The following is a 27,692-nucleotide window of genomic DNA, read 5'->3' on the forward strand; positions in this document are numbered from 1 at the left end:
TGACTGATTTATGAATACACTCCTATAAAGCATTATAGCGCAAAACATACATGCTTAGGCAAAAATACTGCAAACAATACATTACAATATCCAAATCAGCTATTTATATGAATCCATTGTTTGTCTCTCAAACATGAGTTTAACTAGAGAGAAAGAAAACAGAACATATTACACAGAAATCTGCAAGGACCTCATGGAAAGTTACAGAAACTGAAACTTAGCCAGTTTTGCGGTCTGTCAATGAGACTTCAAATGGACAGTATCTTTTGGCTTTAATAGTCTATTACTAAAATGACATCAGTGAGCAATTTCCACATGAGTTCCTTTTCTAGTTACATGGAGAATTAATGAAAATGTTTATATAACTTTTATAATCATTCACTCACACTGAGGTCATTGTAAACCTGTAGGATCTGCACAAAAATATAGTTAATCTGAATCATCTCATGACCTCGCATCATCTCATTATAATGGCTTTCTTTCTTACAACCTCAACTTTAGTCCTCAGGGCCTCTTGTTACAACTATGAAACAGAGAAAATCAGTTTTGTTGGAGCAAATTGTTTGTTGTCAATGCAACATTGCATAGCAGAAAATAAAGAAACCCAAAGGAGAATCGGGATTACTCTGGATCATTTATTTGCCCCTTAAATTATGAAAATAGAAATCCCAAAGCAATGTGTAGACATCACATGTAGACAAAAAAAAACTTCATAAAATGACTGATTACACTCCTAGAAAGCATTATGGTGAAAAACAAATAAGTTTAGGCAAAAAAAAAAATACTCTAGACAATACATTACCCAAATCAGCTATTTATACATACCCACTGTTTGTCTCTCAAACATAGTTTAACTAGAAAGAAAAAAATACAGAACATATGACAACATTTGCAAGGACCCTTATAGAAAGTTACAGAAACTGAAACTTAGCAAGTTTTGCGGTCTGTCTGCGACATTCCTGCCAACATTTGTTTGTGAAAATTCGGGAGAACTGGCGGTGGGGGGTGGGGTGTCAGGGGTAAGGTGTTTGAATAACACAGTAGTAATTAGACTATGCGCCAGGTTTCGGGCAGCGATCATATATACCATTCAGCAATCCGGCGGTGTTATAGACTGTACCAAAAAGCAGAGGCCAGGTGGGGGTGGTGGGGGTAAGGGAGATGGGGGTGGTAGGGGGTTTACGGGATCGATGGAATTAAGTGTTTTCCGGGAGAAATAACAAAACAGGAGGGTGACGGGAGATGGGTCTGAAATACAGCAGACTCCCGGGAATGTGGGAGTGTTGCCAGGTATGGTCAGCGAGACTTCATTGGACAGTATCTTTTGGCTTTATTATCTAAAATGACATCAGTGAGCAATTTTCACATGAGTTCCTTTTCTAGTTAGACGGAAATATTAATGAAAATGTTTATATAACTTGTATAATCATTGACTCACACTTGGTCATTGTAAACCTGTAGGTTTTGCACGTTATAAGCTAATATCCAAATGTTCAGTACACAAATTAGTAATGGCAAATCCTATTAGTTCATACATCATGTGACCAAGCGTGCTGCTCTAAATTCAAATATGTACAAATACTACCCAAAGGGAATATCTTTAGCAATTAATTATGCAAATTATAGATAGTATAGCTCAGATTACTAAAATAGTACATACACGGTTTACTGCTGTTTTATTAACACAGTAAAAATTAAAAATTCTAGATATTTTCATTGTGCAGGAATCAGCAAATCTACAAAATATGTAATCTGAATCAACACGATTTTGTTCTCAGAGATCTTCTTCGACTCAAACTGGAACTGTAGTATAACCAAAAAACTAGTGTGGATGAAATTGTGCGTTAAAGCAAGAAAAACACGGTCTGAATTTCAATACATATGAGGCAAACACTTATAAGATACATATTCGTGATATCATAAAGCTGTAAAAAGAGTCTAAATCTCTCTAGAGTTAAGGTCTTGGTCCACACAATTAAAGTTTAGGGTTTCCCTCAGCTCTCAAGTGCTTTCTCATCTGAAATATATAAGCTACAAAGTAGGGTTGTCGTGATACTGGAATTAGATATCAATCGATACTGAAATTTGATACATAAACATTTGAGTACTGTTGAGTTCGTTAACAGTGCTGACATGCTATTGTGTTTGCATACTCAACAGAAATGACTGTAATTGGCCGTGAAGGTCATCAGTTCGCTGAACTTTTTACTGAGTTTAACTACAGATAGAGGGACACTGGAGCGTTTTAAAAGCAGTGATTCATCAGCAGATCGCTTGTATCTAAGCTTATAGACAAACCAGCTTATCCACGTGACTTTGAAACGCTCCAGTGTCCCTGTATCTGTGGTTACACTCAAACAGTGGTGAGTTTGGGGAACTGATGAGCTTCACAGCCAATCATAGTCATTTCTGTTAAGCAGGTGAACAAAATGGCATCAGCAGTGTTTTAGTACGTGCTCAACAGCACTAAAATATTTGCAGGAAATGGACGTTAAAATTAAAGTACAGACCGAATTACATTATTTCAGAAAAAGTAAACCCTTCAACATACCCAGTCAAGAGATTAAAGCAAGTGCAGCTCAATAGGGAAAAAATTTAGATAAAAGCAAAGATTATCATGCAATTAAAGCTAAAGTCAATGAATAAATAAAACATATATCTCCAACAATACGGTTTCTGCATCATGTTGAAGTGAACATCCCAGTGCAACTAACAGAAAGCCCTACTTTCATTCATTCGTTTCCTTCACACCTCCTCTTCTTCCTCATGGGAGGGGCCTATGTGTGAGCCTACAGGCTCCTCCTCCTGCACATGCTCAATAGCCACTATGCCGGTGAATAGTGCATAACTCAACATAGCTGCGACCGCAACCAGCACGGACAGCAGCTGCTTGCGTCTCTTGTATGGCTCATTGTCCAAGTCGCTTCCCGGCTGCGTGCTGGACACCGGACGACTGACGCCCTCTGAACACAGAACACACCCAACATCAGACAGAAAAAAGCAGGGGTTTGTTCTTTGCAAATGCTTTATTGTGGTCGCTGGTCACCTACCTATACTTTCATTGGGAAAGTAGAGAGACAGTATGTTAGAGCAGAATGTGTTCAGGTTGTCCAGGTTCTTCAAGTTCTGCTGTAGTCTGCAGTTAGGCAGCCGGATCTTAAAAAGCGGCGCTAGATGACCAAACACATACGCATCCAGAGAAGATGGCCTTCAATACAGAAAAGACAGCAAGTGTTCATCAAATTCAACACAGAGTCTTGCAAAGTAGCTCAAATATCTGCCTTTATAGACATTTGCCCCTTTCACACATACAGATGTTTCCCGAAAATTACCAGCAATTTTTCGGAAAGTTCTGTATGTGTGAACAGGCCCTCTTTGGATGTACTGGTAAATTTCTTCGGACAATTTTCCGGAAGGAGAAGTTGTAAAATTACCGGTTATTTGCCAGAATGCTGCGCTGTGTGAACGCAGAAGGAAAATTGCCGGAAAGAGCACGTTCAAGTCCAAGAAGACGCTGACGTGAGACGTCTACTTTAGCCAATCAGAACACTCAGACACATTCACGTGCGCACAGTTTTATGAAAATAAAAGCCTTTGAATATTTTTCCAGACACATCTAGCTGCTAGTTGTTCAGATAACGTTTCTATGTTCCTTCTTAATGCCAACTGTGTAAAAAAGTATCAATAAAATGCTTACGATAACCCGCTGTTTGTTTACCTTCAAGCTTGGCGCGTCACGTGTGCACATAAAGGAACCGGTGAGCGCCAGCACACGTACATATTATGAACATCTCGATATGTGAAAGTGTTCCTCCACATGTTTTTATATAAGTTATTCACAATACTTATCCATCCACATAATTTGTAATGTGGTCAAGTGTGTAAACATTTAGCTGCGGCTCGCGATTTTGCCTTTAGATGTCTCACAAAGCAACTGCATGAATGCTAAAGCTTTAAATAAGAGTGACACCATCAAGAAAAGGCAGACCTATCTATGTTGACAAATACAAACGCGGCCGTTTATAGGGCATTTCTGGTTAATGATTAATAACGAGTATTTTGGAATAGATGTGTGAATGGTCTATTCCGGAAAAATTACGGAACGCCCTTGTCTGTGTAAACAACTTTTTTAATATACTGGTAAAGTCGTTCCAGCAATTTTCCTGATATTTACAGGTATCACTGTTTGTTGGGGCTATTATGTAAACAGTGTTGTGTACAAAGTAGTTACAAAAATTAAATTACATTTATGCTGACAGGGTTCCCACTCTTTTATGGACACCAAATTCAAAGACTTTTAAAACCATTAATAATTTTAATGGTCGGCAAGAACACTCTGGTAGGTGTTGACACGATGATCTATTGGTACTAATAGACTTAATTGTGCCAAGACAATATCCTCCACACCATTTCACAACCACTACCAGCTTGAACCGTTGATACAAGGCAGGATGGATCCATGCTTTCATGTTGTTAACACCAAATTCTGACCCTACCACCTGAATGCCACAGCAGAAATCAAGACAAGGCCTGGCAACAGTTTTTCCAATTTTCTATTGTCTAATTTTTAAAAAAATCCCAGTAGATCAGCAGTTTCTGAAATACTCAGACCAGCCCGTCTGGCACCGACAACAATGCCACGATTAAAGTCACCTAAATCATCTTTCTTCCTCATTCTGATGCTCGGTTTGAACTGCAGCAGATCGTCTTGACCATTTCTACATGCCTAAATGCATTGAGTTGCTGCCATGTAATGGGCTGTTTAGAAATTTGCGCTAATGAACAGTTAGACAAAAATAAAGTGGCCAGTGAGTGTATAAAGCACCACAAGAGTACTTCCTGTACCTAACATGTCACTTGAAGTTAATAATTACAATAAAATGTCACAATAATGATGATGTTGCAGCTGGAAGGGCAAATATATGATGGAGAAGTTGGTGGTTCATTCTGATGTGGCGACTCCCCAATTAATAAAGGAACTAAGCCGAAAAGAAAACGAATAAATGAATGAATGTGCCATTTTCAAAAATTGTGGACCATTTGAAACAGTCATGTTCAAAACACTTTAATACTTTAAGTACTTTAAGTTGAAATCTATACTGGCAGTATTCAAGTGCAGATTATGAATTCTAGATGAAAAGCATTATAGTTCTTGTATAAGATTTAAACTTAAGATTTTTTAATTAAGAATTTCATAGATTTTCCTTCAGTTTTTGAAAGCAGCACAGTACAATTGTTGAAAAAACACAATCACTTTTAAAATCAAGCATTTTCAGGACCAGTGTTTGTTTTTAAGTACTTTTCAGACCTTGAGTACAAATGTCTGAAATTCAAGTACTTTCAAGAAGTGTGGGAACCCTGTGCTGAAAAAGTAACATTTACATTAAGTCATTTAGCAGATGCTTTTATCCAAAAACCACTTACAAATAAAGAGGCATTCAGCGATTCATAAAGAGGCAATACACACAAGGGCTAATTATACACAGGGACAAGGCTCAGAAAATGAAAGCTAGAGTAAAGTCTAAGTGTTTAAGTTCTCAGGTTATAGTGGAAAAGATGGGTTTTTAGTTGTCATTTAAATGATACAGTATGGGATTACTATTATTTTTTAGGTCATTTAATTACAGTTACTTGTTATTTACTTGCCTTAAATACTGTACATAAATTTAACAGTTCCGTAAGAATCAACTGAAAGAAGCAAAATAATATACTGTATATTTAGCAAAAAATAATTTATTAAGACAATTGTAAACGCTTAAATTATCGAGAAATTAGTTAATGACAATATAAGGTATGCATTTAAAGAATCAGAGCAATAGTAAAAAAATGTTTTTATTGTAACGTTATTTTGCATACTAGCTCAATTTGTCAACTGAAGGAGGTTTTATTTGTCCAAAAACTGCACGTTTAAGAAACAATAACTATGTTAACATCAAAAAATGATAATGAACTTTATGCGCAAAACTGTATTAATGCATAAAATATGCGCAAATAAAGCAGCGTTTCCATCTAATGAGTCAAATAAAATCGTCACTTCCTGACTAACTGGCGCAAAACATCAACATTGAAAACTGAATGTTCTGCAGTAGGAGAAGCTGTGTCAATATTTTCTTCACCTAATAAATGACTTGTGCCTCAGAGGGCAATCCTGACACGCAGTAAACGCGCAGTGGTGTTTGAAGGTGTCAGATGTGGAGCACAGACACTCTTGATTCTGGAGGTTATTAATAATATAATAACGCTAATACTGAAACTTTAAGGCATTTTAGAATTTCCAAAACAACATTTCAGATGTTCTACAGTGTGCTCAGCCTGCTGGTTTGTTCATTCACAAACATTTTATCATCACATGATCTTTTATAACAAAATCACATTACTTTTTTTAATGCATATACTAAAATTTGTGCGTTAAAAGTGTTTTCATCTTAGTTTATGCGCATCTTTTCTCATCAAATAAAAAGTTTATCCTACTCAGTTATGCACATGTTTTTATGCGCATCGTGGCATTTCCATCAACCATTTTTTTATGCACATTTGCAAAATGCGCATAAGAGGTGAATGGAAACATAGCTAGTGAAATGTAGATTTATGCCAATTTATGATGTTTGAAATATGGTATAATTTAAAACATTTTGGGTTCTATTTTGACAGTCCATGCACAAATCGCAGGGTGCAAACGCTTTCAGGGCATGTCAGAATGCATTTTTGCTAATTTAAGAACGGAAAAATCCGCTTTGCGCCGTGGCGCATGATCTAAAAGGGTTGAGTTTATTTTCTTAATGAGTTATAGGTGTGTTTTGAGAATAAGCCAATCAGAGTCTCATATGCCATTCCCTTTAAGAGCCTTGAGTCGCGAAATAAGCGCATTCGCTATTTACAGGACGTAAAGTAAGTGTACATGGAAAAACTGAGCATTTCACAAGCCAACAGTTAACAGTTTTTTTTAAACAGAAAACAGAGCATCTACTGAGAATGAGAGATAAATGATTTACTTTCACTTTCGCTCTCGTGGATAGGGAAACCATTACGCACAGACATCAATTAGCCTATAAATAATTAATTTTGTTTGTTAAGCGCAAATATTTGTTTCAAAACTATTTCTAAATTCAGTTCTAATTTCCAGCAAACCTATAAATGAACAATAATAACAAAGTGTGTTCAAAAACCTGAGTTATATACTAAAACACATGCTGTGCCCCATATGGTCTAAAACCTGGTGGGCAAATCTAAGCTTGTTTTTAATAAAACAAATATAACTATGGATATAATAAATAATACTGCTAATAATAATAACATTATACAAAAGCAAATTGTCATGAATGAACTGAAAAAGCCTCCTGTGATGAAGAAGGCATAAAAGCAGTGTTTTTTCATATTTATGTAGGCTAGAAAATAATATGTTTTTGTAATATTTTAATCCTTTATATTTATATCCTATATATATATATTCTTATTATATCCTATATATATATATATATATATATATATATATATATATATATATATATATATATATATATATATATATATATATATATATATATATCCTTAATATTTTATATTGTTCATATGTAAAGATATTTGCGTATTGCTCTACATCTTCTGTATTAAGCAGTGTATAAGCGAGGTGCAACTTTGCCCTTGACTTTAGACCGGGTTTGTTTTGGTCTATTGAAAAATCTATTATAGTTTCTCAAAATAGCAACGCGCCAGCAATACACCTCAGAACGCTTTCCTTTTTAGACCAGAACGCCTATGGGCACACATATGAGCGCAAATGCATTTGCTATTTAAACAGCTTACCGCAATGCATCAAAACGACTCTTGCACCAAGCTGGAACTAGCAAAAGACTATTGTGCTGCGCCTTGCGCCACATTACGCCGGGTGTATGATAGGGCCCTTTATGTTTTGATCCATATTCTGTTTATAATTGATGTGATATTTAGAAGAAAAAAAAAATACTAAACTAAAAAGACCTGTTTGACTTGAATTTAAAAAATGAAGAGTTCAATGTCTATTGTCTATGCACTGAGATTTGTGTGAAATTGTAGTATTTAGTCAAGTAATTAATTTTTGAGTAAATAAGTTACTTTTCCAACAAAGTAATTAGAAACATTATTCAAATACAAATGTATTGTTAGCAATTAATTACTTTTTTAAAGTAACCTACCCAATACTGTATGTAACACAAGTATCGAACTTACGAATCTCCAAAGAAAAATTTGTTTGATCCCAGGCGCTGAGAGAGAAGATTCAGGCACTCCAGAGCATCATGGTAAAGCTGAAGAGAAACAAAAACATTCACGAAATCAAATACTGTGAGAGAAGCTTTTACAATTTACACAGGTATGCAAAAAAACAATAGACAACAGTTTTCATGTCTGCTCTGATTCCCACAATATCACAGTTTTGCATTAGAGTCATTTAAAAATGTATCTTAAGCAATCCATATTATGACTCTCAGTGTCATAAACAGAGTTGTTTCCTAACCCCAGATTATCATCTTGCTAGAACAAAACTCTTGCCAGAACGGAACTTCTGCTCCGTCTGAGCCCAGATTCCTCACATCTGCTGCTTTATCTGTGTCCTCTTCAGGGACCAGAACACTGTTGCCTCTGGCTGGACTCTCCGGTCTCTCAGAGGGCGTTAGTGTCAGAGATGGCCCACCCACTCTGTCTAAATTATACATTTTGCACACCACATAAAAAAGATGCATTAAGCACAATAAACACTATTAAAATAATGCTCGTAATTGGCATTCATGAAAGTTTTATCTTGCACAATTATTATTAAGGCTGCATGGTGGCGGAGTGGGTAGCACATTCGCCTCACAGCAAGAAGGTCCTTGGTTCGAGCATCGGCTGGGTCAGTTGCCATTTTTGTGTGGAGTTTGCATTTTCTCCCCGTGTTTGAGTGGGTTTCCTCCGGGTGCTCCGGTTTCCCCCACAAGTCAAAAGACTTGCGCTATAGGTGAATTGGGTAAGCTAAATAGTCCATAGTGTATGTGTGTGAATGAGTGTGTATGGAAGTTTTCCAGTGATGTGTTACTTGCATACAGGCCTAACAAACACCACCTATACCAAATATTATCATTAATAGAGTTAGGAAAAGAATGGCATGAATGATTCCGGCTGGGCCAGGTGGCATTTCTGTATGTTCTCCCTTGCAGGTGCTTGAGTTTCTCCCACAAACTGGGTTTAGGTGAACTGGATAAACTAAATTGGCAATAGTGTGCGAATGAGAGAGTGTATGGGTGTTTCCCAGAACGGGAGGATTCACAGGGATTAACTTTATTCTTAAGAAAGTAATGGCTTCTTTTTAGATTAAAGGATTAAAAGATTGTCAATCGGGTTATCCCCCAACACTGTAATAACTGTGAGCCAAACAAATGAATCGTGATCTTCAGACGGTTCCTAAGTGGTGTCAGATCTCGAGTGGGATGTCCAAGCCTGAACTTACACCAATTACAAATTTTGGAACCGAGATGAGTTTAGGTTTTAGCCAGAGGCATTGCTAGACCCTATTTACTAGGCCACATGGCCCAGTAAAGACTGCTAATTTTTAAGTTACAATATCGATTTCTACTATTTATGCAGAAATCATTCTAAAGGCTGATTTACACTTCTGCATCAACAGTCAGTAAATGCAAAAATCACTGTTATTAAAGTCTACACCTTCCCCAACCCTAAACATCATCGTTATTAACATCTACACCTACCCCAAACCTGAACCCTACCGTCATCATTGAGACGTTCTACACCTACCCCAAACATCATCCGTTATAACGTCTACACCTACCCCAAATATCATAGCCATTCACGTCTACACCTTCCCCAAACCTAAATCCAACCATCATCGCTATTAACGTCTACACCTTCCCCAAACCTAAACCCAACCATCAGTTATTAAAGTCGACACCTTCCCAACCTTCACTGTTATAAACGTATGCACCTACCCCAACCCTAAACCCAACGGTAAAAGTTATTAACATCAACACAGACCCTGACACTAAACACAACCATCACAGTTTTTAATGTCTATGCCTATCCCAACCCTAAACTCAACCATCATAGTTAACGTCAGCAACAACCCCAGCCATCACAGATAATAACATCTATACCTTCCCCAACCATCATAGTTAAAGTCAACACCAACACCAACCCAACCCTACAACCAATCATCACAGATATTAACATCTATACCTTCCCCAACCATCATAGTTAAAGTCAACACCAACACCAACCCAACCCTAAAACCAATCATCACAGTTATTAACATCTACACCTTCCCCGACCATCACAGTTATTAACATCTACACCTACCACAACCCTTAACGTCTACACCTTTAACAATCCTTAAACCAACCATCACAGTTATTAACGTACCGCCACGAGTTGCGTAGGATTTCATATTTGATGCACTCCCCATTGAACTGTTATTTGCAATCACAGGGGGTGATGCAGAGTAGGTTAACTGTCATGACAACTAGTCAGCCATGGCGAACGGTATGCAACCATGTAAAGGCTGTGCCGGACCATACACGTGCACTTGAAGCAGAAGAATAAATCAACCTCAAGGATTACATTTCAGATGTGCTTAATGAACAGAAATAGATCTTTAAGAAATTGTTAGTTACAAATACCAAGATCTCACTGAAATTATATGGAAAAGAAAGATCTGTGATAAGAGTAAGGGGGTCCTGTACCCTAGTAGAGCTTTATGTCTAGCAACTCTCTTGGTTTTATCAGATGGTAAGTTCACCTTGGTTTCTGGAATACGTTGTTAGGTTACTGTACAATCTGCAAATCTAAAACAAGGAATAACTCTTGAAGGTGGAAAAGAAAACATATTTGCAAATTTTTCCATTTCACCTCCTTCTCTGCCTCTTCTCCGGCCTCGAGTGTGCCGTTTCCTCGGATCAGTCGGAGTCGCTCCAGCTGCCTGTTCTGCATGCGGCCCGGCAGGAAGAAGTTAAGAGGGAAGCTCATATTCTCTCCGTACCAGCGGCGTGTCACTTCCACATAGTTCTTAGGATCAATCCATAATGCGTAGATCTGTTAAGAGTTGAGGAGAAACCTTGAGCATGTACCCGACAAAAAAAACTTTCCTCTTGGAGTTTCATGATGCGTATCTCACCAGCGCCGGCAACAGTCGCTCCTCCAGCAGAGAGATAAAGGCCAGTGTGTCTGCACCCTCTTTGGCCGAGAGATCGTAGTCTGCATTAAATTTCTAGAAGACAAATTTACACTGTTAACACTGCAGTAAAAACATTTTTCAAAATTGGAAATAGAACAAATAGGGAAACCAAACATTAAGCATTAATTGCAAGACACTGTGATATGTTCAGTTAAAGTCGACATTTTAGACCTGTGAAATTAAAAAAGTGCTGATTAAAGGAGGAGATTTTCTCAACAAATTCTTTACATAATATAATTTTTTTATTAGTTTTATTAATTAATTTCTAATAACTATTTTTTTTATTTGCCAGAGTGGCAAAGTATAATATCTTTTTTATTTTGCAAGAACCAGTATTCAGCTCAAAGTGCAATTTAAAGACTTAACGAGGTAAATTAGGTTAACTTGGCTAGTTAGGATAATTAGGAACGTGTTACGAGTTTATTTATTTATTTTGGTTGCGCATTGTAGGCATGAGCCGGTATAAATTTCTGACGATACGATGGATAAAAATACCGTGGTTTTACGGTATCATGGTATTGTGATTACTGATCTAAAATAAGTTATTTTAAAATGTCTGATTAATCAATAAACAAAAACTTTTTTCGTCCATTGAACACAATTTATCCCTCACATGTGAGGGAAATAGTTTTGTGTGTTAATTAGGTTTTTGTTTTGTAGAGGAGGGTTGTCAGAGGCTCAGAGAATGGTCTTTTGTTTTTTGTTTGTTATTTTTGTTGCTTTTTTATCTTCTTTTGTTCTGTTCTAATGTTCTTTTTTTCAAATGACATGTCCATATTATTAGGAATGTGCTGTGATGAGGAAAATATATATTTAGTTTTGTGTGCCTTTCCAGGGACTATATGACTAATTGGTTGCCAATATTGACACTTATAGATAGTATGACGTTTCCCTTTTTCCTTTTTTTTCCCCTTACCTCCATATACCTGCTGGCTTAAGGATTACTACAATTCCTACAATTCTTTGCACATTTTTGTAAAACTTGCCTTTGATTATGTCTGTAAAAGCACATTGTACAATTTTTTGAAAACCTTAAATAAACATGTTTAACTTGAACACAATTTATTTTATTTTAGGTAACATTTATAATATTTTGGAACAGTAAACATGTCAGACTAAATAATTACAAGTAAATCATTGACATCTGCTCTCTTCATTATTTTCCAAAAAAAATATTTCTTTACAACACATAAAAAACATTAAAAAAAAAAATTCATATACCATAGGAACATTATAAGAAAGCATTTTAGCGGTAATCTTGACTTTTCCATACCGCAGTAAACCTTGAAACCGGTTATTGTCCCATGCCTAGCGCATTGCATGTGTCTTTTTCTTTGTCCCACCTTCTTCTTTTGTTTTTTGTTATCCAATAGGCTCCCATTTTATTGTGGTCGGGCTCTGATTGGCTGCTGATCGGGGAGAGCTATGAAAGGGAACTTCCGGGAGAGTTCAATGAGCTCATTTTTGGTGCGACGGTTGTTGGGAGTGGAGAGCTCCAGGATTTCCCTACCCCTCCGGCCGACAACAAAACTTTATTCTTGTACAAATGTCCTTATATGCTTGCAACTTTTTGAGAGTTTGAGCTTGTAGGGGTGGCCTGCTTATTTATTAACATTTTGTTATAGACTAAAGACTAGACTAGACTAAAGTTATTTAGTTTATTTACTTTGCAGATTCTTTTGTTTGTTATTGTGATCTTTTGCACAAGTTTTTTTTTTGTTTGTTTGTTTGTTTCCCTTTGGAAAATACACCATTTACAACAAACTTACAAACTTTTCCTTTATTATGCCCATGTCGTTTCCCCTAAACTTCGGGTGTAATAGCAAGTCATTGGATAAAAGGGGTTTATTTGTTCTGTAGATATATCTCCTAATAATAACATTGCTAATAATAGGGCCAATATTATTGGCCAAATTTATTATTATTATTTTACCCCCATTAAAATATTATAAGAGAAAATTTAATTTGCTTGTTAAACCTAAATTGGGAAATTTTGAAATTCTTTGACTAACAGGTATATATCGAGATATATAATTTTTGATATTAGTAAAAAGCACCCCTTTAACTAAAACCTATTGGCTTTATTTTCATGATGCAACCAGACTCTGACTGTAAACAACTCTGAGTAGAACAGCACTACCAGCAGGTAGAATGAGACGCAAAAAACATGTTCCTAGGAAATGTTTTACTTACGCACATAATTAAATCCTTTCCTGAAAACCCAAGTTTACTGTGTCTCATTCCATTCAAATTTAATGGATACTTTCATTGTGCAATCGAACATGATTAATGAGAAAATAAGGCAGCACATCAAACGTTGCCCATGAAGTGAATTACACTGGAGGTTATGAGCAGTGCTTGGTAAAGAAGAAAAAAATTTGATCCTGACAGCATTAAAGAGAGAAAACAATCACCTGTTTTCTCAGCTGAATGATGATCTGACTGGGTTGTGAGCAGCTGCCTTCATCCTTGGTCCTAAGAGCTGGAAGTGAACCTTCGGTGAAGACATCAGAATCAGTAAACACATTTTTGCCTGAATGATTTTAAAGCCAAGGTTTTATCAGGGCTACAAAGATGATTATATATATATATATATATATATATATATATATATATATATATATATATATATATATATATATATATATATATATATATATATATATATATATATATATATATTTTTTTTTTTTTTTTTTTTTTTTTCTTTTATGGATATCTATTAGCTAGTTTGCTCCAAAACAATAACAAAACTCACATTTAGAAAATATAAAACTGATATGAACATGTAATGCTTGCAGTGCCATGGATCAACTATTTTTTTCACGTCACCTCAAACTTGATTCTAATCAAATCTTGACCAATCAAATGTACTCTAGTGGCTGACACATACCTGTGCATATAATACATTTTCACAGAATATAAACGTATTTTTTGTAGATATAACCTTTTATGTTGGATGCAACTAATGATTTGAGATAACTGTCTATTAATATGTTAAAAGCAACTGTATTATATAGCTTAATTGAAGGGCACCTATAATGAAAATCAACTTTTGTATGCTGTTTGGACAGAACTGTGTGCAGGTACTATATAGTGTGTCCACAGTTATATTGGAGTATTAGAAACACAACAAGTCTCTTTTAAAAAAAACTTCTGACATTAAAATAGGATCCAAATGCCAGTGATTTTGAGGCCCACTGCAACATGACGTAGGATTGTGGTTTTCACCGCCTACCGAAATGATTGACAGGTGCTACAGTATGTCTCCATAATAACATGTAAACGAATGTCTACAGAACATTTTTTGCAAAGAAACTGGGATTAAAACATGTTACAAGTCTCTGTGATCAGCTGCACCTCAACAATTAATTTTATGATTGTAATAAAGAGGGTAAAATCGCCATGTAATTCTTAACCACTATAATCACCACGGCCGCATGGTATCAGTAAATGTGCATACAGTATATGTGTGTGGGTTTGTGCGTGTGTACAGCATACAGCATTTGTGTGAGACTCATCATTTCAGGAAGGCTTGAATTAACACAAATACATCAACTAAATTTACTTGGTATTTTTGACCAACGAGCTGTATTTTAGCTTCCACCAAGGCTGTCTCTATCACTGACGGCTGTTTACCTGACATAATGCATGAGAAGCAGACACGCATGTCGGACCAGTGGGCGGAGAAAAGCAGCTCACTCGAATATAAAGCCACAGGCTACAAAACCGCTACATTGTCCTTAGACACAAAAATGGGAAGATTGTACATTATGAAATAAATAATCTGTTGAATATTTTGAGCCGAAACACAACTTGACACATTCTGGAGACACCAAAGTCTCATCTCATCAAAATAGGCGACCTTTAATTAAACTGAATGAAAATTTAGCCACCCGAAGAGGAGCTTCCAACATGTTTAAATGCTAGAAAAAGGCATATTATCCTTTAGATGGTCTTAAATCTAGGTTTAATTTCTAATGGCAAAGTACATAAGTTGCTCCTAGTCAAGGAAAGTCTGCCAGGTACAAACTATTTAGGTAGCACTGGTCTTCAATATGGAATATTTTGGATCAATTGGGGAAAATGTGGGAGCCAAAGGAAATAATAATGGAGACAGACAAGAACGTGAAAAGAGAGAACCCACAGATGCAAGTTATCAGCAGCTTGGCAGGAAAGAGGAAGAGGCCTGTTTGCTTCAGTTAAAGCGCACACTAAACAAAACCACTTTAATGAATATGGAGACTTTGCCAAGAAACAGATTGTTAAATCTAGGCCTACTTACCTGTAGGGCTTCTCCAGGGGTTAGAGATCTTGTGAATTTTGAGTGGAGCTCCAGCAAAGCGAGCGTATGCCTGGAAAATGATGTAAAAGATAATTATTATGATTATTATATTTAATATATAAACACAGTAATTATATTTTATTTTGCTGGCTAATTAGATTCAAATTTCCAATTAGACAAACTCTCCCATTGTTAGTGTGTTACTTACGTGATTGTTAAGGTGTTTGGATTTGCATTTTTACTGATTTTTATTAGCATATTCTAGGCAAGAAAGGAAATAGAAAGGCTTTAAATTATATAGATGAGACAAAAACAAATTAAGGGTATCGTGTACATAATTATTTCATATTTGTATTCTACAAGCAAGCTTCTTTGAATTTACAAAGAATAGTAGCAAATAAAAATGACCTAAAAGATTTGTAAACTGATGTTGAAACACTAAAAAAACAAAAAAGTATGAATTATAAAAAAAGAAAAGTAATTTAATAAATTGAGCTGTCATTGCATGTAATATAAATAAGATATGCTAACTCAAAATTGGGTTATAATGCACTGACTGAAACTAAAAATGAGTTGCAGTAAATGTATAGCACAAGTGGGTAAATTCTGTTTTTTTACCTTGTTTTTTTTTAATTATTTCATCGTAATTTTTCTGTAGCACTTTGAGAATTTACTTAAAAAAGTACTCTATAAATAAAATGTATCATTATCATTATAATTATTATTATTATTATTATCATTATTATTATTTAGTGTATACATTTTAATTTATGCATTCAAATTGCTGGTTTAGTCAATAATTGTGTAAAATGTAATTAACCAGCTCAATAATCTTCTCCTATCCAATTCTTTAAATATTTATTAACGGTCATTATCAGTAAGTTCAACTGAGATCATAAAACTAAAATATATTATACACAAGATTTTTTTTATTACTTCTAAATTAAAGTGTAACATTATTAATATTATAAAAACAAAAGAATAAAAAACAATAAAATTACAAACTTAAAAATGAAGAAAAAAAAAAAATCTCTAATTCTATAGCAATAAATATGGCTTTTAAAATCAGCGACGATGGCTACAACTACTACAACAACAACTTCTGCTTCTACAACTACTACTACTACAGCTACAACTACTATTACTACAACAACAACTACTACTACTACTTCTGCTTCTACAACTACAATTACTACTATATATATATATATGAAAGATGTGTAATTGCAACTAAACGACTACAGCTAGTACTAGAACCACAACAAGAACTACTACAACAACTACTACCAGAACTTCAACTACTCCGATAACTACAACTACTACAACAACTACTACTACTAGAACTACAACAACCACAACTACTACTACTACTACTACTACTACTACAACTAGAACTGCAACATGAACTACAACAACTACTGCTACAAATATACTACTTCAACCACTACTAGAACTACAACAACTACTTAATACTATATTCCTACTACTACTACTACTACTACTAGAACTAAAACAACAACAACTACAACAACCACTACTACTACGGCTACAACAACAACTCTACTACTACAACTAAAACTAGAACTACAATAACTACAACAACTACTACTATACTACTTCTACTACTACAACAACAATAACTACTACAACAACAACTACTACTACTACTACAAAAACAACATCAACAGTTAATCTTTTTTAAGCCCCTATTAAATTAAAACAAACACTCAAAAAGGAAAAACAGTGATCTCACAATCTATATTATTAACCAAATATCTCTGGACGGGATGCCTCATTTTACGACAATATCCGGAAAAAAAATAAAATACATTTTTTAAAAATCGACGTAATATTACATTCCAGCACATGCAGCCGAGAGCTGACAGATTCAGAGCTTGACACCTGGATCAGCAGATTCTTTCCACTCACAATAATCTTATACGACTGATCACTGGGGTTAAATGTCCTTGAGCGATTCTTTAAACTTCAGGCTGAGGCCAAGAATGACTCAAGAATAATCAGCCCTGATGCCTAGGGTACAAATACACTGTTCTTTTTTATTAGCATTGTCAAAATGATCTCAGGTTATCACAGACGCGATGGTGGGAAAACAGCTATATACTGCATGCATATATCTGCAGGAAAGTAGATGGCAATAGAGAGTAGATACCAAACTTTATCACTTTACAATAATTTATGTATTATATGTTCAGTAAGGTCAAGGAGATTGATGGAAATGAAAATAGCAAACGTGATTAAGAAAAGCTGTGATTGCCATGTGCATCTTGTCAGGGAAGCACGGTTGTTTGATCAGTAGTATATCTCTTCCAAACGCCAGAGGGCGCTCTCAGACAGAAACTCCAAACACTCACAAAGAAGCAAAGAAAATCCCCATAGCTTTGCATTATAAACAGAAGATTAACCTAATTTCATTGATTCAATAAAACCAAAGAAGTGAGATCAGACAGTGAATGGACATAAATAGACATAATGCTTGACATATAGGCAGTCTTATCCGTATCTGACGATAAATGCGTATTTATAATCTTACTATTATCGGGCCGATAAGAAAAAAAAAATTATTGGCCAATTAATTAGGGAGGGTTTAAAAAACTTATTTAATAATGTCATATATACTGACCTACATATCGGTTATACATCAGTTATGGCTTATATATCAGTTATTCATCAGTTATTACCTATATCAGTTATACATAAGTTATGGCCTAAATATCGGTTACGGCCTATATATCGGTTGTACATCAGTTATGGCCTATATATCGGTTATACATCAGTTATGACCTTTATATCAGTTATGCATCAGTTATTGCCCATATATTGGTTATACATCAGTTATGACCTATATATCGGTTATACATAAGTTATGGCCTATTTATCAGTTATGCATCAGTTATTGCCCATATATCGGTTATACATCACTTATGGCCTATATATTGGTTATACATCAGTTATGGCCTATATATCGGTTATACATCAGTTATGGCCTATATATCGGTTATACATCAGTTATGGCCTATATATCGGTTATAAATCAGTTATGGCCTATATATCGGTTATGCATCAGTTATGGCCTATATATCGGTTATGCATCAGTTATTGCCCATATATCGGTTATACATCGGTTATGGCTTATATATCGGTTATACATGAGTTATGGCCTATATATCGGTTATACATCAGTTATGGCCTATCGGTTATACATAAGTTATGGCCTATATATCAGTTAAACATTAGTTATTGTCTATTTATCGGTTAAACATCAGATATGACCTATATATCGGTTTTACATCAGTTATGGCCTATATATCGGTTATACATCGGTTATGGCCCGTATATTGGTTATAACCTATATACCGGTTATCCAGCTGCCATGGCCTATATATCGGTTATACATCAGTTATGGCCTGTATATTAGTTATAGCCTATATATCGGTTATACATCAGTTATGGCCTATATACTGGTTATACATTGTTATAGTCTATCGGTTAGATTAAGTTTTGAGTTATGAGAAATGAAAAATATAGTAAATGATAATTAAAAGATAAAAATATTTGCAAACCTATTACAATTCAAATCTTTTTAATTTTTGAAATATTTAAATGAACATAACATGTTTGCTTGCTCATAACTTCTGGAAAAAAAAAAGCTGACACTGGATGATGTGTCAAGCAAATGTGGAACCATCACATGTGGTATACTGTAAAATGCTGTAAGCTAACATACAACAATCTAAAGTATAGTTTTAGCTTAAAACAGTAACTATAAAAATGTGTAAAGGAAACTGGATTTGCGGAAAGAGCTGAGTATTGAGTTCTGAGATTTTCTCCATTTCCCGGTTGCAGTCGAGCGGTGAGCTGGAAAAGCCCAGTTAGCTCCATCAAAGGCTGACATCATAGCCTCAGATTTATTACTAGATTGATTCCTACACAATCCTAAATTGTGGCTCGTAAAGTGAAGGGGATCAAGTTTGGAAAGAAACCACTGTTCTGCGAACAACCGCCACTGTCCAAAGCAAACACTAGAATTAAAACTACAGCTGGCCGAGGTCCACTTTGCCCACAGTAAAAACTGTTCATCTGACTCCTGCTGTTCACATAAACACTCTGAAATTAGGCCACGGATGACAGAACAGCTCCTCTTGAAAGTGCAGATGGTAATAATTAGTTTCAGCCTTTCATAAGATCCCTAAGCAGAGTGGCACTTATGATGATTGGGTGGTTCTGATTTAAAGCCACGCCCACAAAACGCAGAGCGTCCAATCCCTGCTCTGTTGTTAAGGGAGAATGCTCCAATACAACAAAACAAAACGGCCACTGCAGAGGTTAATTCACAAAACACGCATACACAACAGCAAACAGCAACACTAACATTTGAAAGATGGATTAACTACGTGTCACATTAGATGTTTTCCGAGATCACCGCCAAAAACCAAGCACAACTGTTGTTAATGTTAAAATTACATGTTTTCTTTTTACTTGAAGGTCTGAAATAAAACAAACATATTTATGAAAAAGTTAGATTTGGCATAATTTTTACTTTACTAGCCCCCCTGAATTATTAGCTGAACTATTTATTATTATAAATGGGTTGTCACATTGCAATTAGTTTTTATTTGACATGACTTTTCAGGGCTCAAAAGGATTTACCAAATTTATCTCTGACCACAGCTAAAAATAAATAAATTATTATTTCCCAGCCATTTAAATAATGTGTCAAAACAAGCAATAGCTTTATACATGCACTTTTTAATTAAACAACTGGTCTTTAAAAACAATTTACATTTAAAAAAATAACTATTGTCATGTATATAAAATATTCACAGTAATCTGACCAGGCTAAAGGTCCCAGATCACCAGTTAACTACACATAAATGTGGAGTAATCTCAAATTAAAGCAATGTTATTGTAAAAAAACAAAAAGATTAACAAAAAAATTACTGTAAAATTACATATCATATAAAAAGAAACATATCGTGAGTGATAATGAAAGGATGGTCACGTGCACACAGTTAAATTTAGGCTTTAGACTTTAGTTAATAAAACTTCAATTTAAACATTATTTTCAACCAGCCAAAGTGGCTAGTAGGAGTGTCTGTCTAACCTGCTTACACTTACTCGCATTTAGCGGGTGTTAATGTCAAGCCCTGTATATGCACTCAACAATTCTGTCTCGAATCTGTTCTAGAATCTGATTGGCTGATAGCAGTGCAATATTCTGCAATATCTGAACTCCTGTTTTCATTACAGCCGACTAGTTCAGTAAACAGAAACAAAGAAGAAATGCCCTCATGTGTTTAGCGTTTTTCCTTATCGCAAACACAACAGTAATTTGGTAGTCATTGAACTGCTTTATCTTTTTCAGGGTTAGTTATTGTCATATCCTGATTGCAACAGAAAAATACTGGGAAATCTCTGTAGACTGATGGCAATTCATGCCGTTCAGCCTTATAATCTTAAAATGTGAGCAAAATCACTTGTTTTGTCATCACTTTAGACATTACATTAGAGAATCATTCAAATACTAGCTCTAAAGTAGCGTTAGTGAATTAGTAAGGGTTTCTGCTACGTCAGCTGCAGATGTGTATGAATGGCGGAAGAAAGTAGTTCCTTATACAAAAGGTTTTTTGAGACTCTCCGTGTTTGATTTTCTTTTTTATACACACGATTATGCAGTCGAGCAGTGCGATATGGCGGTATATCGTCACTGGTGGGACATTAAGGCACTAAAGCACACCTCCTACCAGTGCCCATATACAGCCACATCGCACTACTACAAGTGTGATATTGCTCATATATATATATATATATATATATATATATATATATATATATATATATATATATATATATATATATATATATATATATATATGCAAGATATGTGAAATTGTAATTTTTTATCAAATCATACCAATTCATAAAAATTTTTTTTTAAATCCATAACAACTTTGAATAATGTCTTATTTTGTGTGCCTATATTATATATAATGAGAAAATGTAACAAATTTAGATTGTTTTTAGATTTAAAATTATTTCTGCATAATGCGCCAGCAGTAAAGAGAGCGATTTCAAAATATTTGTAACATTTAATTTAATTTATTAAGTTGCTTAAAATGTTTATATGCAAGACACGTAAAAAATCTACATTTATTTTCCAGTATTTAAAGTCCAAAACCTTGCAATATTTTATATTGACCTGTTCTAATATTCTACAAATAAATATGGGTTTTAAATCAAATCATGTACCAATTACTTATGAACTGAAAAAACATCAATAATAACTTTGAACAGTCTCTTAATATGTGTGCCTATATTATATAAAGAAAATTTAACAAATTCAGATTGTTTTTACATTTAATATTTCTTTATGCTGCAGCAGATAAGAGAACTATTTTAAAATATTTGTAGACTTATTAATTGCTTAAATTGTAAAGTAAAATTATATACACTGAAAAAACATTACATTAAGGTCATTGATTGTAACCAATTCAGCTTGTCTAGATGTGTTTGGACTGTGGGGGAAACCGGAGCACCCGGAGGAAACCCATGCCAACATTGGGGAGAACCCAGTCATGGCTCGAACCAGCAACCTTCACTTTGCCACTGCGCAACCTTCTATGTAATGTATTATCACATGCACTAAAAGCATCCTCTCCTGATACTGTCTGTGAACCCCCCACAAGCATCAATCCCCTCAATCAGCACAGCTATGTTCTGCTAAATCCTCCACAAGCACCAAACCATCAACACAGCCACATTCTGCCCCAGCAAGTCAGTTTCAAACATAAAAATAAAAAAAAACTTTGTGTCTGTTTTGTGGCAGGCAGATGACAATAGCAGGGCTGTATCTTTTAGTATTATATAGAATACTTTTGTTCTGCCAGATCCCCCAGGCAGGGTTTTATTTAGATTTATTTAGTTAATATTATAGTTTTTGGAATTCTGTGCATTGGAAAGAAGTTCTTTCAGAAGAAGAACAGTTTTTTGAAGTATTATTTGTTTTTATTCTGTCTATTCAGTGTCCTTCAACAAGAACGGTGGTGGTGGGGTTCATAATATTCACCATGGTATTTTATTAGTTGTTGGTTTAACCATGGATGACATAATGGCTTCTATGTTATTTTCTTTTCAATGACATTTCTTGTCACATGTTCAAAAACAACAGCCAATATTGCATATCTATAATTTATATAATGGGTATAATTAAACAATACTTTCACTATAACGTAAATTAGAAGTGTAATAGAAAAATTATAGATTTTTGCGCCATTTTGAATTTTACTCGAATACAAATACAAATACAAATACTTTTCCCCCCTCAACAAATACAAATACAAATACCGGCTGCTCCGCACATCCCTAATATATATATATATATATATATATATATATATATATATATATATATATATATATATATATATATATATATATATATATATATATATATATATTTTAAAATGTTAATAATATATATATATATATATATATATATATATATATATATATATATATATATATATATATATATATATATATAAATTCATACAAGCAGAAATAAAATAGATATTGTGGTAAAAAAAAATAAAAATCACAATTACTTGAATAACATTTAATCACGGTCCACCAGGCCAATCTCCAAACACCCTCAGCCCCTCACATGCAGTTACAATTTAATGCAACTCTATCCTTTCAGGAGCGACGAGATAATCTGGAAAATTCTGAATGAACTTGACATTACCAAAGCATCAGACAGAGCGAGCAAAACATGCCTGCGGTTCTCAGTAGGTGCAGACAGACTGTAACACACACAGACCGCTGGCGAGCCGGAAAAATCCCAGCACACTCCAAGAGTCCAAAACACACAGCACTGATGTAACCTAATCACTTTAACATGCCACTTCAGCAACAGCAACCTGGTTCCCTGCCCACACGCAAACCTTTGCTGATCAGGAATAAAATGTGAATGAATGCAGTCTCCAAAGTGGCCGATGGGAGATGAGACTGATGGTAACTCCAGATGACAGTGGTGGGTTTGTGGTTTACAGTAGCACAGACAGGTGGCGCCCTGGTGTGACCAAACTGAAGTGGAAAAATAGGGAAAAGCAGAGGAAACATAACCCACATGATGAATCATGCTACAGGAATATCTGCCGATAAGCACCTTGGCTTTGGGATGAACCGAGATATTAAAAGACTGAAAGCTTAAATCATGAAAGGTAAACAGTGAAGATTTGCTTTTCATATCAAGGTAGAATGACCTGACTGGTGCTGATCTTGAGTGCATTGCCCAAACAATAATGTAACTCATAGCTGAACTATCATAGTACGATGCATCGTTTGGGAAAAGAACAATGTAGTAACGAGTGTTTCCCAAAAACTGTAGTTTCTCTGTCGCAGATGCATCGTTTGAACCCCATTAGTTATAATGTAAAACGCCCAAAATGATGCTCTAAACGGGGTGGGGTAACAACTTTAGAGAAAAAAACCCCATAATTTCTTTGTGCAAATTATATTGTTTTACACGCACACGCATTTAAAAAAAAAATCCAATATTAGTTTTGGTAAAAACCATGCACTCATTTTCCATATTTATTAAAATATATGTAAACAGCACATATAGGGCCTATATTTCCTTTATAAATATTATTGATAATATTGCACTGTCTAATCTACAACATAAAATCACTTACAAACAGCTAACACATATTCTAATATCATATATAAATCATATAAACAAAGAAATAATGATGATGATTAATATTCTCTTATTATTGAGAAGGATATTGTTTATTTATTTGATAAGTCTACTTTTACAATTTGACATTCAAACCGCTGCAAAAATGTTCTAACCAACAGGCCCATGTCATATTCAGTACAGATGCTTAATAAATATCCTACTATAAATTAAAAGCATTAACATATGCTGTATATTTTGTTTTCTCATGCTTTAGAAACATAACATAAATTCCGCTTTTAAATAATAGGTCACCTATAGCTTTCGTCATGAGCCACAGCTGTGACATCAATGCAAAATGACTTCCAAAATGACATCAATGGTTTTCAAAGTACACTGTGAAGGGAGCACAAATGTAAACATGAAGATCACTGAAACTGAACTGTAAATACTTTAAAAGCAAATATGGGAGATGACTTTAATGCTTTTTTTTAATCATTCCAAGTTTAAATGTTGGAACATTCTAAATGAATAGGGCATAGGGAGGAGAAATGGGAATAGAACACAGCCAGGAACTATGCTTCTAACTACAGATTCAGAGGTGTAGTTGCAAGCATACAAGTTTGCGACGTAGTTTGTGAATGTTTGTTGGAACGATGGATTTGGCAAATGCCAAATCAACAAACTGTGTTTGTAACGACGCAACTTGCAACTTTAGTTGGCTAACCATGTTTTTTTCGGAAACGCACCCCTGATCTACACATCTGAATTCTGGACTATTTACAAGCAAAATATCTCATTCATAATACGCTGAAAAAATGCTGCTTGCTTAAACTACTTACTTAAAATGAGTTGAAACAACACAATTCTTCGTTTTTTTGAACAACTTAACCCTCTACCGCATGGTTTTGCCATTTGATAACAAGATATTTATATTAATTTCCCTGCCACTGTTTCTTTAAGACCAGCGTTCTAATTTTTTTTGTTGGAAAGAGAAAACCTTAGTTTAGCCAATGATGTGCTTTGGTTAGGTCACATGACATGCTGTGTTTTTCTGCAGCGCGATTTCTGACAGACTGGCGTTCATTGTGAGAAGTTGCTAAATGCAAATGAAAATGTAAATAAAAACAAAGGATCAAATTATGTCAGATCCACAAAAAAATCTGAGACGTCACCTCCAGTAAGTTATGGTGACATATTCACAACTCAAAAAATGTTATCAAATTAGTTTTGTGTAAATCAATCAAATGTAAGTGTGCAATAGTGGAATGTGTATTATTGCAATGGTTTAACTAGCTTGCAAGGTCAGCTGTTATCTTTTAAGTTGTAACAATAACAACATGAATGCTAGTAATACAATGTTCGGCTTTTGCATTATGGATAAAATCTAATTGTAATGACAATGCTACTTTTGATTAGATATGAATACAGGGAAAAGTGAATTAGCGAGCACCACCATGTTCTATGGTAAGTGAAAGAAGAAAAGGACAGAACTGGCTCTTCCTGCAGATGAAAGTGAGGACGAGATGGGTGGTGATCATGAAAATTATGCAGATTGGACATTTGATAAGAGCAGTGATGGAGACAGTTCAGGTAAGTTAGTTCAGAGGCACATTAGACGGCGTATAGTATAAAGAATAATATAAACATTGTTTGCTAGTAGCTTCATTATTCTGATAAATCTGGATATACTAGGCTTGTTTTTTGTTATAATGTTTATTGGAGGAAATATTTATACCTACTGTATGTTGTTAACAAGATAATACATGTTTGTTTTCAATAATATTCAGCAAAAAAGAATGGAATAAATGAAAGCTGTTGGAATATCAGTTGTTGGAAAGTATGCAAAAGGTGTCATAAGTTCTCTCTTAAAGATTGTAATACTGCAACACCATATAAATAATTTCAAGCAACTAAATTATTAATTATGAGGAAAATTTAAATTTTTAAGTTAGATCTACTGTTGGACGTTGTTGCCATATGGCAACATTAAGTACCTTAAAAAAAATCTCCCAATTTTTATCACAGCACATCAAATTAAGGCATTTTAAAAATAAAAAAAACAGTAAATTTTTTATACAGATCTATCATAATGCATGCAGTAAAGGGTTTACCATTTTATGTTCAATCCACTTAAATTTGTAAAAACAATTAAGTTAACTTAATCAATTTGATTTGGAACAACATGAATACATTTTGTGGAACCCTGCATTTTCTCCATTAAATCTACTTTGTATATAAATAAAATAATAGACAGATAGAAAAAAGAAAGCAAGCAAGCAAGAAAGAAAGCACTTGAAAAACTCTCTAGTTCTCTGTAAGTACTGTTAAGTATGTATATCTGTAGTCTTTAAGTATGTTTTATTCTATAAAAGTCTGAGTGCAATTCTTGTGGTTTCAAATAATAATAAAAAAAAAAAACGTTACTTAGAGCATTTTCCCCAGATAATGACAATTAGATAGAGGGTTATTCAATTATATATTAACTTCTTGACACTTCTGAAATTAAAACATTAGTGCCGTTTGAATATAATGAACACAAACGTCTGAAATTATGGCAGTTTTTGTGATCCTACACAAAACAAAACAACAAACGCTGTAAACTACTAATATTTAACTAGTTGTGTGTTAGAGTAAAACGGATTTTTTATTCATCTGTAAACTACTGATGCCATTGGTGCAAATTTAAAACAAAAATATTGTCTTTGAGACATCTTTTCATTAACTAGTGAATTAATTAATAACTATAAATTTATATATCGATCGACTCGGTCTCGCGGGTAGTTAACGTTACCTAGCAAAATCCATCAACAAACAGAACCCGACATAACGTTATATGAACACCAGTCGACATAAGCAGAAGATGAAAACTCACCAATACGATGAGACAATCTGTGTTTACTGACGGTAAACCCAAACCAGCCTTCCAGCAAAACAGCTCACAGGGCGCCGCCATCTTCAAAACTCCAGTCACCTCTGACCGGGGGAGCTGATGCTTCACAAATAAAAGTCCTGAGACTGTAAGTTTTTTATTACAGATGAAGGGATGATCAAAAGTGACAGAAAATACTTTTTTAAAAGAGGTTGATATATTTTTTTCTATTTCATGTGGAGGAACAGACCACATTATTTAAAATAATTTTCTGCAATCCAGTTGAAGATGGTGGTCTCAGTGTTTTTGAATTCAGTGTATTTAAAAACAAATGGATTCAGATTCATTCATTCAGATTTTTTTGAGGTGTAATTTTGAAAGTAAGATAAATCAGTGATATGGAACAACAAATGTAATGTTAACCTTTAAAAATAAAACCTTATTTTATAGAAATGAGTACAATAATGATATTAAATTGTGAGGCAGTTATTCAAATATAATGGACAACTTTTTAATTATTGTGAATTTCTCAGTTATTACAAGATCCTCCATAACTGCTAAAGAATTTGCAATAGTATCTTATGCAATTCCTTGTGGACTTGTTCAGCTCTTACCTGGTAATATATCCCTTGAATCTAAT

At 34.5% G+C, this 27,692-nt stretch overlaps 1 protein-coding gene across 1 annotated transcript; it reads right to left on the minus strand.

Annotated features, from left to right (window-relative positions):
• Window positions 1-615: 615 nt before the first annotated feature.
• mtx1a (metaxin 1a) lies at window positions 616-27,148 on the minus strand. Its single transcript, NM_001128238.1, is given in 8 exon segments — window positions 616-2,963; window positions 3,051-3,208; window positions 8,206-8,282; window positions 10,873-11,055; window positions 11,138-11,230; window positions 13,612-13,691; window positions 15,483-15,552; window positions 27,056-27,148. Coding segments are annotated over 8 exon segments (960 nt in total). The 5' UTR covers window positions 27,137-27,148; the 3' UTR covers window positions 616-2,745.
• Window positions 27,149-27,692: the final 544 nt, after the last annotated feature.

This window comes from Danio rerio, chromosome 16 (assembly GCF_049306965.1).
Source record: "Danio rerio strain Tuebingen ecotype United States chromosome 16, GRCz12tu, whole genome shotgun sequence".
Taxonomy (NCBI): Eukaryota; Metazoa; Chordata; class Actinopteri; order Cypriniformes; family Danionidae; genus Danio; species Danio rerio.